General features: G+C 39.6%; 1 protein-coding gene across 1 annotated transcript in view; it reads left to right on the top strand.

The window, feature by feature from the left end:
• Positions 1 to 10,359, top strand: part of LOC119788507 (prepronociceptin-like) — a 40,683-nt gene extending 30,324 nt beyond the window's left edge. Inside the window, exons 3-4 of the mRNA XM_038292872.1 lie at positions 5,802 to 5,929; positions 9,462 to 10,359. Coding sequence (XP_038148800.1) covers positions 5,816 to 5,929; positions 9,462 to 10,073 — 726 coding nt within the window. The 5' untranslated portion in view covers positions 5,802 to 5,815 and the 3' untranslated portion in view covers positions 10,074 to 10,359. The remainder of the gene's footprint in view (positions 1 to 5,801; positions 5,930 to 9,461) is intronic.
• The last annotated feature ends 3,002 nt before the right edge of the window (positions 10,360 to 13,361 follow it).

The following is a 13,361-nucleotide window of genomic DNA, read 5'->3' on the forward strand; positions in this document are numbered from 1 at the left end:
CAGGAATTAGCTGTGTGGTTGAACCATCAACCAGTTTAGACTCAGGAGACAATAGTGATGCTGAGGGACATGGAGGCATCACACCTTTCAGGTCAGAACCACCCAGAGCGCACCTCTAGCCTACAGAGTCAGACTCTGAACTGGAGAGTGATGCTAATGTAACCGCAGCAGCCCCGGTAGAAATTTACAGGTTGGCGAAACCCGGCTTGCTGGTACGGATAGTGTGACCTCTCATTCTAAAAAAGTTAAAAAACAATCCACTAGACTTTGTTACCAAGTTTGAAGACGTTTTGCTTCCCATCCATGAAGCTTTTTCAATTCAAAATGTCGGAAATAGCGTTGAGTTCCAGGGTATATAGAGTGGACCAAAGCAAAGCCTTATTTTGGTTTATAAAACATGCAAATTGAACCAGAAAAACCCTTAGGAATGTGGAGTCCATTGGGTTCTTTGTTAACACTGCATGAAAAGTGAGATTTTCGTCCCCGTAAACCACCGTAAACTCCCGCAGATCTGCCTGATTTTCGTCAGTTTCCGACAATTTGCAACCCGTGCTTGTCCGCGTTTGTCGTGCCACAAATTGTCGGAAACGTACCGTGACGTATGTGGAGAGCGATCAGCTGTACTAATGGCCCTAATTAGCATATGAATGCAGCAAACCCGCGCGGCTGGCCAGGTCTGGCTTGAATAACCTACTCAGTATTGGCTGAAACCACTATTCTCAAACAAATGAAATCGCTCGTGATTGGCAGCAAAACCACACGTGGCCACGCCAGGCTTTAATTTTCTTACTGAGTATTGGACGGAACCGCTTCTTTTTAAACAAGTAAAGTCGCTCGTGATTGGTTGGCATATATATATATTTACATATATATATTTATTCATATATGTATATATATATATATTTATTTATTCATTCATATATTTATTCATTCATATATTTATTCATTCATATGGTGTGTATTTATGTTATCCTACACTACTACACAATTATTATGCTACCATCAAGGACATGAATGAATTTATACAGGAAATGAACATTTGCCAGGAAGCTGTTTATGCAAAGAAAGAGCTTTATTAAAACACACACAACTATATACAACGCGTATCCAAACACATGCGTTTCTAAAAATTAAAACTCCGTGAACGGTCCGTTTGCTTCCTCGGGGTTGGAGGTAACTGGCAGCATTCCCTCCGAGGCAGGTCCGATGTGCAGACGCCTACTGTGCGTGGCTCTGTACTTCGGCATCGCTTCTAACCGGGACTGCAGCTTAACACAGAGTTCAGAGGGATCCGGCCTACGAAATGGTGGCGACCGTACAATCCATCCAGAGACACCGCTGACGACGGCGGACTTCCAGAGTTCCACTTCCTCATCTGCTAGCACACTCTGCCTCGCTTTCAGCAGCTGAAAAAAAAAAAACAATGAATCAGCGCACTGCGTATGGACACAACACATCTATTAATGCACCTGAAAAATAGTCACCAAATAAAGTCTTACCCTCTTTCTTCTGGCCCGACTCCGAGCAGATAGCCTCCGCACGCAGCGTGTTGGCTGGCTGCGTATATCTGAAGCTCCTGCGTACCGTCTGAAAATACGTCTTACAGGCAGCTGGAAAACAATTAAATGAGAGCGGTATAAATAAAAAATCAAACGCAAGTCACAGTAACAAGGAAGGAGAAAACATTAAAACAAGTCACTTACACACAATGTCGTCTTTATCATCATCGTGCAAATCTGGACTTGCTGATTATGGCTCCGAGCAAAAAGGAGGTCTGTGAAAACAAAATGTAAAGCTATGATCGGTATCCATTACCTTTTACCGCAGAATGAAAGCATATTCTTTAAATCTTACCCTTGCTCCGGTTCATAGCGCCTGCAATTAGTCTCCGAGTTGTTAAGACGGCGTACTGCTTCCTGTAAATCACAAAAAATGCACTTTAATAAAGCTTGTTCTTGCAAGGCTAGGCTAGATAGGCTAATAGCTAGGCTGCTATTAGCCATAGCTCAGGCTAGGCCGCTTTTAGCTTAGCAGGCAGTAATCGAACATATATTTACCGCTAGCATCTCTTCTTTGAGTTCGTCTTGTTCGATGCAGAGTCGCCATCGCGTCCAAGAAGAGTTTTACCCCGAAATCCCACATACTCCGTCTGCGCTCCGCTCCGCTCCGCCCCGCTGCGCTCCAGACCGCCTGCACAAAGCAAAGCCTACAGCCGCCGCTGTGGCTCCGTCCCCTCCTCTCTGAGTTCCTTGGAGATCGTAGAGGGCATGCGCCAGAAGAACCAGGGTTTCCGCGGATCATTAAAAATAATTACAATTCATAATTCTTTTTTTAATCAAGGCCTTAATTGGCACTAAAATTAATTAAATATGTTTATCGTTGCATTTATGATTCTTTAATAAAAATGCTTCTAAAAACAATTTCGTCAGATATTATATCGCTATTAATTTGCGTGGAACTGTTTATAAAGCCGTATGTTCGGAAAGGAAGCTCGAGGCGGAGAAAAAGCTAGAGAATATATATACGTATATATGTGTGTGTGTGTGTGTGTGTGTTTACATACATACAGGAGTCATGGAACTCTGCTTGCAGCTCCTTCATATTTCATGTACACTAATAACTTGTGTACATGGTTCTTGTTGATGGCATTAAAATAATTTCTAATAGCATTAAAATAGCATTAAATTAGAGTCACTCATTCCTGTATGAACCCTGTGAGCGCTTAATTTAATATGACATATTAAAAAAATCCCACCATCATCCAGCATATGTTCAGTTTCTGCCCAAATATATATATATATATTTTTGTAGATTTTTGTAACAGAGATAAGGATAATTCAAAACTGCTTTTTTTTTATGAACTTGTTCTCTACAACTTAGCATCTCTTTTCATTCCTGTAATAAGAAGTTTCTTTTAACTGGATTTGATTAAACTTTAAGTCCCTCGGTATAAAATAAATATTTTAATGGAGATGAGAAATCTGCTTCCTGGTTGGTGAATAACCAATAGTTTGGATCCAATCATTTAAATAAACGGTGTTAGTTTTTTTTTTTTTTTTTTTTAGATATTTATAAGAATTGTGCTATAATTTCTAGTCACCAATCTGTTGCTGCTATATTTTAATTTGACGAACCGGAATTTGTCGATGTTCTTTTTCCTGTTTGGTGCAATTGCAATTGCGGATCTTGACCTGGCCAGACCGTATGACCACAGTGTACCAATCTTCTGATGGCTACTTCCAACAGGATAATGCGCCATGTTATAAAGTGAATCATCTCAGACTCATTTCTTGAAACTTTTCCACTTAAGTAATTGTGAATTGAGCATATTGACAGACAATATTTTATTTTTTATCTTAAATGCAAATTTTTTTTTAAATAATTACTGCTCTAAATGTATTGCTCTGTCAGCTAAAGATCTGTTTTGGTCTCTATACTTTAATTAAATAAATCAATTCAAGCTAAAATGTGAGAGGCTATACTAAGCCTGATCTCTTTGTATCAGAGATTTTCTTCCTCTGAAAGATGTCACTTGGGGTAAAACCCCCCCTGCAACCCTGGTTTGCATTTGTATAGCTCACAGCATGTTCATTTACATGTTAAAGCCTCCCCTAGAATTCCATGGGGGGGAGGCATGGGGGGAACACTGCCTAAGAAATTCCACGTCAATTTCTGACAATTTACGGGAGTTTTCGACGAAGCCTGCAAATTGCCGTAAACTGCCGCTAACCTGAAGTTCCACGACAATCTACAGTGCCGTATATTGACGAAAATCCCACTTTTCATGCAGTGTAAGATCCAAACGACTGCCCATTTTTAAGGTCAACTTATGCTTCTGACGCATAGCCTCTGCAACCGTCAAATCTGTCCCTGTGTGTGACCACGCCCCCCATGCAGAGGTTCTGCAACCGTCATCGCACACCTCCAAAACGCGTTGGACGGTCGCAATACCGTGCATACCTCAAGCGGAAGTGCGCAGACAAAAAGCAGTTGTGATTGGTCCTTGGTATGCTTTTCTGGCTGTCTGTGTGGTCGTCCTTCTCGATTCAGTGCCGGGGCGCGCCACTTGTAAAAACCAAGGAACAACTACAATGGACAACTACGACGAAAGGTTAATCAAGGAGGTTGGCTCCATTAACAGAACCTGTTCCTCTTCGATGTCTAGCAACTCTAGATCTGTGAGCGTGATATCTTGCAAACGCACCATTATTGTTTTGGAAAATAAACACTCCAGCGCCACCGAAGGTCTTGGGACCATCTGCCGAAGTTCTTGCGAGTTCTCAAATAGGCTCCCCCTTGCGCTTTGGCGGGAAACTGCTGTGCGTCCCTAGAAATTCCAGACCGACGGTGCAGAAGCATACCAGCAAAACTGGTTCGCGACCAGACCCAAGAGACATTTGATGTGTGTGGTTGCAGAAGAATAATCTTCCCTTTAAAAGGTGGACCCGGGGTTGAAGCAAAAAGCTGCAACCCTACATAAAGGCATGGCTGTAACTTAATCTATGAAAACTTCAGCAGCTATCTGTAATAAATCACTGTTCTAACTTTCAGACATTCTTCTATAGTTGACTCCCACTTCTCATTGAGCGGCTCTAGTGTCCTCCTAGGGTCCTTTTTTGATAGAAATTATTTTATCCTGGCGCCCTTAAAATGATTACTTTGATCATCATTAATAATGTTAGAATCGTGTCATCAACATTTCAGCTCACATGAGTGAATTAACTGGTTTTTTTTGTCAACATGCCTACAAGTGCTAATTAAGCATGCTTGTCATAACCTAGTCATTTACATCAGGTGTACTGTGACTGGATGGATGTGCTCCTTTCATCCTCTACATGGGAGTTGGCTCGGAGCTTGTCTGCCTGGCTGTGTGTTTCCTGGATGGGTCCGCTTTTTACAGTTGTCTTTTATATTTCTGCTTCTGTCTCCTTGAACCCCAGTCGGCCTCAGTAGATGGCCGCTCACACGGAGCCTGGTTTTGCTGGAATTTTTTTTGCTGTTAAAAGGGAGTTTTTCCTCTCCACTGTCATTACAAGCATGCTTAGTGTGATGGATTGCATTCGAGTCAATGAGTCGATGCAATCAACTGGTTTTCCTTTAGATAAAAAAACTTTAAACCAATTTGACTGGATGATCTGATGAACTGTAAAGTGCCTTGAGATGAGATGTGCTGTGAATTTGAGCTATATGAATAAACTGAATTGAATTGAATCAGCAGGATAATACCTGAAATATCCAACGGGTTAAGAACCAGCCTTGTGGAAAACTAAAAATGTGACCTTTTATGGCATGCTTTCAATCTATCAGTTCTCCTCATTACTCCTTGATAGAGATTGACTTTCTGTCTGCTGGTATTTGATAGATTTGAAGTAACAGCTCCAGAGTTATCACCCAAAAAAATGTGAATTACATTATTCTTCAGGCTGCTGTTTGCAGTGCATTTTTATATGGGGTATAAGTGTAACTTAACACCAATTAATTATTTTCGTTCCACCCATACGCTATGGTCTTTTGGTTTGTAACAGTAAAGAATATCAGATGCTTTTCTAACGTGCTAGGAACTTAGGTGTTCAAAAATGAAACTATTTGCTTTTCAGGATGTATTTGTCTGTACATCTTAAGAGAGGGTCACATATTAAATGCATTTATATGCTTTTAAACCCACTACATTCTTCCCTAAAAACACTGAGATGAAATGTGCGTTTTACATTATTGCAGAGTTAAATATCCTCTTTGAAGCCCCTGCTGTTCACTTGGTTTTTACCTGAGCTTGTGTATTTGCTCTCTTCTATGTTGTAAAGCAGACGGTGGGACCATGAGGACCATAGTGGCTCTACTGCTTCTCTGTCTGTGCGACCCAGGACGTTGTGACTGCCAGACGGACTGCCTGTCCTGCAGCACTATCCTGCCCAAACAGCTCAGTACTATGGTGAGACACACACACATACACAGCAGCTCTGTTGGTCTCAGTCAATCACTGCTGTCAAACTAGAAGATCAAAATCTTTCATCATCATGTTTACTTTTCTACCATTTCCATGAATCAACTCAAGCATAATCTAATGCAATGAGGAAAATAAGTATTTGAACACTCTGCTATTTTGCAGCTTCTGATGAAATAGCTGGAAACTCCTCACCCCCGCAACTCATATTTATTCTGTACTCTCTCAAGCTTCCAGCCTGACTCAACGAGTTACCCTTTTGGCATTTTAGTTTTAATTTGTTGAGGCTAATTGATTCCTGGGGACAGATGTGTGTTTCTTCTCTCCATTCCCGCTGGTTGTTTCTGTCTAACTAAAGACATGTCTACATCTCAGGCGTCTTTGTAGCCGGCACACCAAAGGAGATTTATAATCCGACAGCTTAAAACATTAAGCTCTGATCTGTTGGTGTTTGACACTTGGGTCATGTTGGTATTTACAGGGAACTCAGTGAAGAGGGAAATTGGCCGTACTGTGACTGAAAACTTCACAAATACTCACCATTACCAGAATTAATATGATAATTTTGACTTTTTGAATTTGGATTGTCATTTGTTGTTTTTCCATTTCACTAGTACCATTTTGTCTGATCTTGAAATAAATAGGTAAAATTATTTTTGTAAAGCTTAATTAAACTGTTTTATGAAATTATTGTGACTGAACATACATAATTATTATTTGTTAATGTAATCAGCTCTATTTAAGGGGAAATAGAGGCATACGATTTTTGATGTGTAGTTTTCCACATGGCACAAAGGGAACTCAGTTAACATGTGGAAGAAAGGCACTTTTTGGAAAGATTTAGGTCTTTTTGCCTACATTCAATATGCATTAAGAGAAAGAACACAACATCCTCACTTTCAAACATGAAAGTTGCAGGTGGAAACATAAAGGACAATCCTAAAAGAAGCAAAGCACACTTAATACAAATTAGAAACCCTACTTAGACTTATTGAACATTTTAAATCTTGAACCTTTTTTAAAATTGAAGTGTTCTTTTTTTTTTTAAAGTGGAAAAAATGACTCCACGGAGAAACACACATGTTGAGCGAAGCAATGAAGAGGATCCAGCTTTGAGGAACAGCACAGGAGTTGTGTATATGGGAGACGGAACAAAGAGTGGGCTAATCAGCTGATAGGGAGCAGGTGTGGATAGAAGCAACTACATGGGAGCTTGGGGAAAGGAGACTGGCACAAGGGGGCGATAGAGAGTAACTCAAAAACACTGCTTCAATATAACTAGAAAACAACAATGACACAAATGGAAAAGAAAACAACGACCAAGAAAACACAGGATGCCATAAATCGAAGTGTAACTGAAAACTCAAAAAAGAAACTTAAAAAGAACCAAAAAGTCCACAAAAGGCAGAACAAGTAGACAATACATGTCTGTTAACATTGGCTCTGTTCGAATTTATGGGCTCCATCCTCCAAGGACGCGTTCTACCTGGACTGGATCCTTCAAAGTCCCCAAACATAAGGAGACCAGAAGAGTTTTGGCTGTGAATTTAAACAGCTCTAGCCTTTGGCAGCTTTCACCGCTGTACGCTCTGTCGTTTAGCAGCCATGAGAGTAGACACACAAAGGAGAAAATGATGACTATCAAACTTTTCAAAACTGTTTCTTTTTCATTTTTTTCCCTATTATCTAATTGTAAAGTGAACAAAGACTACACTAATAAGAATACAGAGTGAAATAAAGGTGGAAACGAAATCTAAACAATGTATTAATAAAAAAGTACATCTGCAAAATCTCTTATATTCAACAACAAAAAATACGTAGTTAAGCAAATTGTGCAAAATAGCAACTAAAAAATAAAAATCCTACCAGATTCATAGTCCCCACACTGCAGATAACTTATCCTGAACTTCTAATATTCATCACTGTTTAGCGCCAAGTACCTTTTTCCTCTGATCACAGAGCAGCTTGCTTGCTTTGTCTCGCAATGAATCCAGGGATAAACAAGGATAGAGAGGACACATCCGACCCTTCCTTCAAATCAGGCAAAAAGAAGGAGGCATTTTAAGGCCGCATAACGAGGAGTTTTGGAATCCGACCAGAACTCGGCGCCGTAATCAGCCTTTGAATCTGGCCTTCTGAGGACGCAGCCCATGAATCCGAACAGAGCCATGGTCTGTTTAAACCCCAAGCTGGCAGTGGCAGAACTTTAAAAAAGTCTGTATCATTGCTTTTTTAGCCTTCCACAATTAATTACAGGTATAATTATGAAGAAGTATGTCCTTTTGCATTGCAGAGTATTCATTTGTTTTCAAGTTTATGCTGTTTCTGGTGCCTTATTTCCAACCTTAAAGAAAAACACACTTAACTTCATTGTGACTTGATGCCACCTCTCCATGTGTTGGTGATGCCCATTTCATGACATCGCCCAGTAGCAACTGCATTAGAGCTTCACTTTATCTCTAGATATTTCTTTAGGAACGCTAAGGTCAAGTCAAGGCCAAAAAACACATTTTAATTAGATTTTCTTTAGCAGGTATAATCAGCAGATAACCTATTTTTGTTTCTTTTTTTCTGCTCTTTCTGTTTATAATTTCTGTGGTCAGCTAGTCAACAAGATAGGCAAAAAGAGTAAGATGTGTCCTTTGAGGCTCCTCTTAAAGGGGTCATAGAATGATTCTATAGGGTATTTGGTGCTAGTCCTTAAGGTCTTTGAATAGGGTGTGTAACATTGGTTGGGCTGAAAATTGCATATTCGCTGTTTTATGAGCCCTAATGCAAGCCTGGTTAAAAGCCCTAGAATGAAACGACAGGTTTTCTTCCTTTTATGGTAAGCTCAGGAATATTTAGATGAGCTGTGCACTGATTGGTTAGTTTACAACGAGCGAAGCTGCTGAGCAAAGAGGCCTCATAGCAACAAGCACTCACTCACTGAAACATCAAATTGTTGATATGGTAGGGTGACCAGATGTCCTCTTTTTCCCAGACATGTCCTACTTTTCGTATACCCAAGCAAAGGTTAAGAGGGGAATTTCAAAATTGTCAGGGATTTTGGTCGACTACAGTGCAGCAGAACTGAGCCGTCTGCTCCGGGGCTGGTCCAGAAACCCCGGCGGACGGAGGCAGGGAGTAAGAGGGCGACGGAGCGACCAAACCCGACCTGGTGACGGTAGCCTGGACACGGGCGTTACCGGCCCCCAGCCCCCCCTCCTCCGGATGAGGAGGGGCAGCTCATGGCTCTCTGCTGAGATCCGGTCCAGTCAGTGGCCCAGTCGACACTTCACTTCGAATTGACGTCAACTCTGAGCTTCGTTTCAATTCGTCCGTTTTATGGTGGAAGTTTAGAATTGTGAGATTTGCAGAGAAAGGAGGTGTTGATGGGGTTTGAACTTCTCTGTACGTCCATTTTACCCACTGAACTATCATTATTCATCTATGACAATGTAAATTCTGTTTTGCATTCTATGACCCATTTAACTAAGTTCATATAAAGACAATGACTTATTGTGTCTCTGTTTGGCAGGTGTGTATCATCGAGTGCAAAAGCAACGTTTCTCCTTCTCACTCCTGGGACATCTGCCGTAAAGCACTCACTTCTTCTTCCCTTGACGGTACCATGACAAAAAGGTCCCAAGAGGAAGCTGATGTTCTACTTCCTAAAGAAGAAGAGCAAGTAGATGGGGGCCTGTTACTGCCCATCGAGTTACAACGATTCAACCATTTCACCCGCGCACTCGACGTTAACGACAGAGGCCTGGTTAGCAAGAGCAGCCAGCTGAGCAGCATCTTGGATTCCCAGAATGATCTGTCACTTGCCAATGAGTATGAAGAAGAGGAGGCCGAGCAAGGAGAGGATGTTGGCGTGGCTGCAAAAGGACCGAGTGATCCAGAGCTTAGCCTCTCCAAGAGGTTTGGTGGCTTCGTCAAAGGAAGGCACGGCTACAGAAGGTTGATGTATCCAGGAAGGTCTTACCAGAAGAGGTATGGGGGCTTCATTGGCATTAGAAAGTCTGCCCGCAAGTGGAACAACCAAAAAAGGTTCAGCGAGTTCCTGAAGCAGTACCTGGGCATGACCACCCGGGCCACTGAGTTCAACAGTGTTTCAGGAGACCTGGCCCAGCAGAATGAAGTTTGAGGGAGCGCACCAATCACCTGATGTGTTTCAGTGATCTACTTTTGTAATGTTTGAACATTTCAGAGTTCATCTGGAAACCTTAAAGTCACATATTTAAATAAAGTACATAAAAAAGGCAAAGCCATTATTTAAGACTCCAATTTTAGACCTAGTTTTACCGAGACATATGAATAGCCTTTTCCGTTTCTCATCCGTTGTCTCTACTGATAAGAAGTCTCAAAACCCCTGGATACTGAAAAGTGTATCATTTAAGTATTTTAGAGGAACACAAAAGAAAATAAAGAATAGAAAAGTTTTTGTTTTCCAAAAACTTTTTCCATCTAACCTTCTGTAGACATTCAGACAGATGGAGGAATCATTCCACCATTTGTCAGTCCATCCATCTCCTCCCTCTCTTTTTTTTCAGTGTCTGGATAAATTAGTACTTAAACCAATGGCAGGGAAATATACACATTTGTGTCTGAGGAAGTGTGGAACTTTGAGATGGAAATTTGTGGAAATCCTGTTTTCAACCCTCTTCTCCACCATTTACTCCCCTCTTGCACAATAAATGTATTTCTTGAGATTTGCCAAAAAAAGAAATATTAAAAAGCCTTAAGCTTTGATATTTACTGAAGCTCTAATACAGATAAAAATTTATGTTTGTTTACATTTGTTTTGTACATTTTTATGGTTGAAAATTTGAACCCTTTCTTTTTCGAATGTCGCCATCTAGTGGACAAATACTTATAGCAGGTCTCTGTAATGTCTGCTTTTTTTGTTGTTTTTTTTGTTTTCTTACCTATTTTTTCACCCATGTTCTGGTGTTTTGTGATAAGAGCTTTGTCAGATGTGTATCTTTATGTGATTTATGCTGAATAAATTCACATGTTTGAATCGACACTCATATTTTGTTAGTTGAAATCTCCTTGATAATAGTTATGATACAGATAAATCAAAGTAATTTGACTTTAACGACTCTAGACAGCACCCACCATTCATCACTTATGTTGTGCATTGCTGAGCATATATTTAATGGCCTCTTGTGTTTAATAACTTGTGTGTAAAGATTGTCTCTAAGCTGTACTGATGTAAAATGTTTCTGTTGACCTGGGGGAGTTGGTGTAAATAGCTAAATGAAACATGATAATAAATATAGTTTACTATTTCTTTTGTGGCTTTTCATGCAGCAACTGATTTGGTGTCTTGAAGCATTTTGTTCCTTACATCTATACTGCACTTTATATAGCTATCTAAGAGTGTGTTTTTGCTTTTACAAGTCACATTAGGCTGGGTTACTTTGATTTTCTAACATGTATAACACTATCCTTAGCTGGTACTTACTAACATGGTTAACCATAGTTAAAAGTTTATGAGCAGTAACTGAGTTCTTACTAACTTCTAAAATGTAAATACGAAAGGTGTGTGCAGATAATCAAGATTTTTGCTTGACAAAGCTTGGATTGTCTCATCAGTATTAAAACTTTATAAAATAGCATTTTAGTCGTTATTTGTTTTTTAATTCTTTTATAGATAGGGTATGAGATGTATAACAAGATATAAGTATAAATAAAAATTATGACCAGTAACAATCGGAAGTACAGAAATAAATTTTTAGACATCCAGAATGTTTATTTTAGATAGGAGTAATGTCTTTTCAGATATCTGAAAGTAACGGCCCGATACACATGAATAGGGAAAAGTGAGGTCATTTGTCCTAGTAAAAATTACATTTCAGATATCTGAAATGTTCATTTTAAATAGGAAGAATGTTATTTTAGATATCTGAAATGTTCATTTTAACTAGGAGCATTTGAGACCTCCAAAATATATATTCAGTTAAGCTAATAAATGTCAAAAGAGACATTTAAAATTTGTAAAGATTTCTAGGTATTTGAAAGTTTATTCTTACTAGTACAGTTATATTCTTGGCACCCTGAAATGACATTTTTGCTAGGAAAAATGTAATTTAGGATATCTATAAGTACATTTCTGTCTAGTAGGAATGTAGTTTTGACTGGGAAGAATTTTATTTTGGAGATCAACAAACAGAACAATAGAGAGGACAGCGCTTCTAATAAATGTCAAAACGGCCTGCCATACTTCTCCCCAAGTCTTTCCTTTCCTGTGTTCTTCTCAAGAACTTACTTGGGGAGGACATGTATGGAGGACCAACTCTGCCATAGTTAAAAATTAATAAATGCTTAATAAATAAATAAGCATACAATTAATTGCCTCCAAAAATATAATAAACATATAAATGTAGGTAGAAATTAAATTATACAGCGAGACATAAATGTACACTACTGTTCAGAAGTTTGGGGTCACATTGAAATATCCTTATTTTTGAAGGAAAAGCACTGTACCTTTCAATGAAGATAACTTTAAACTAGTCTTAACTTTAAAAAAATACACTCTATACATTGCTAATGTGGTAAATGACTATTCTAGCTGCAAATGTCTGGTTTTTGGTGTAATATCTACATAGGTGTATAGAGGCCCATTTCCAGCAACTATCACTCCAGTGTTCTAATGGTACAATGTGTTTGCTCATTGGCTCAGAAGGCTAATTGATGATTAGAAAATCCTTGTGCAATCATGTTCACACATCTGAAAACAGTTTAGCTCGTTACAGAAGCTACAAAACTGACCTTCCTTTGAACAGATTGAGTTTCTGGAGCATCACATTTGTGGGGTCAATTAAACACTCAAAATGGCCAGAAAAGGAGAACTTTCATCTGAAACTCGACAGTCTATTCTTGTTCTTAGAAAGGAAGGCTATTACATGCAAGAAATTGCTAAGAAATTGAAGATTTCCTACAACGGTGTGTACTACTCCCTTCAGAGGACAGCACAAACAGGCTCTAACCAGAATAGAAAAAGAAGTGGGAGGCCATGTTGCACAACTGAGCAAGAAGATAAGTACATTAGAGTCTCTAGTTTGAGAAACAGATGCCTCACAGGTCCCCAACTGGCATCTTCATTAAATAGTAACCGCAAAACACCAGTGTCAACATCTACGGTGAAGAGGCAGCTGCGGGATTCTGGGCTTCAGGGCAGAGTGGCAAAGAAAAAGCCATATCTGAGACTGGCCAATAAAAGAAAAAGATTAAGATGGGCAAAAGAACACAGACATTGGACAGAGGAAGACTGGAAAAAAGTGTTGTGAATGGATGAATCCAAGTTTGAGGTGTTTGGATCACAAAGAAGAACGTTTGTGAGACTCAGAAAAAATGAAATGCTGGAATAATGCCTGACGCCATCTGTTAAGCATGGTGGAGGTAATGTGGTGGTCAGGGGTTGCTTTGG

The sequence above is a fragment of the Cyprinodon tularosa genome, unplaced genomic scaffold (assembly GCF_016077235.1).
Source record: "Cyprinodon tularosa strain WSP-4 unplaced genomic scaffold, ASM1607723v1 ctg319, whole genome shotgun sequence".
In the NCBI taxonomy this organism is placed as follows: Eukaryota; Metazoa; Chordata; class Actinopteri; order Cyprinodontiformes; family Cyprinodontidae; genus Cyprinodon; species Cyprinodon tularosa.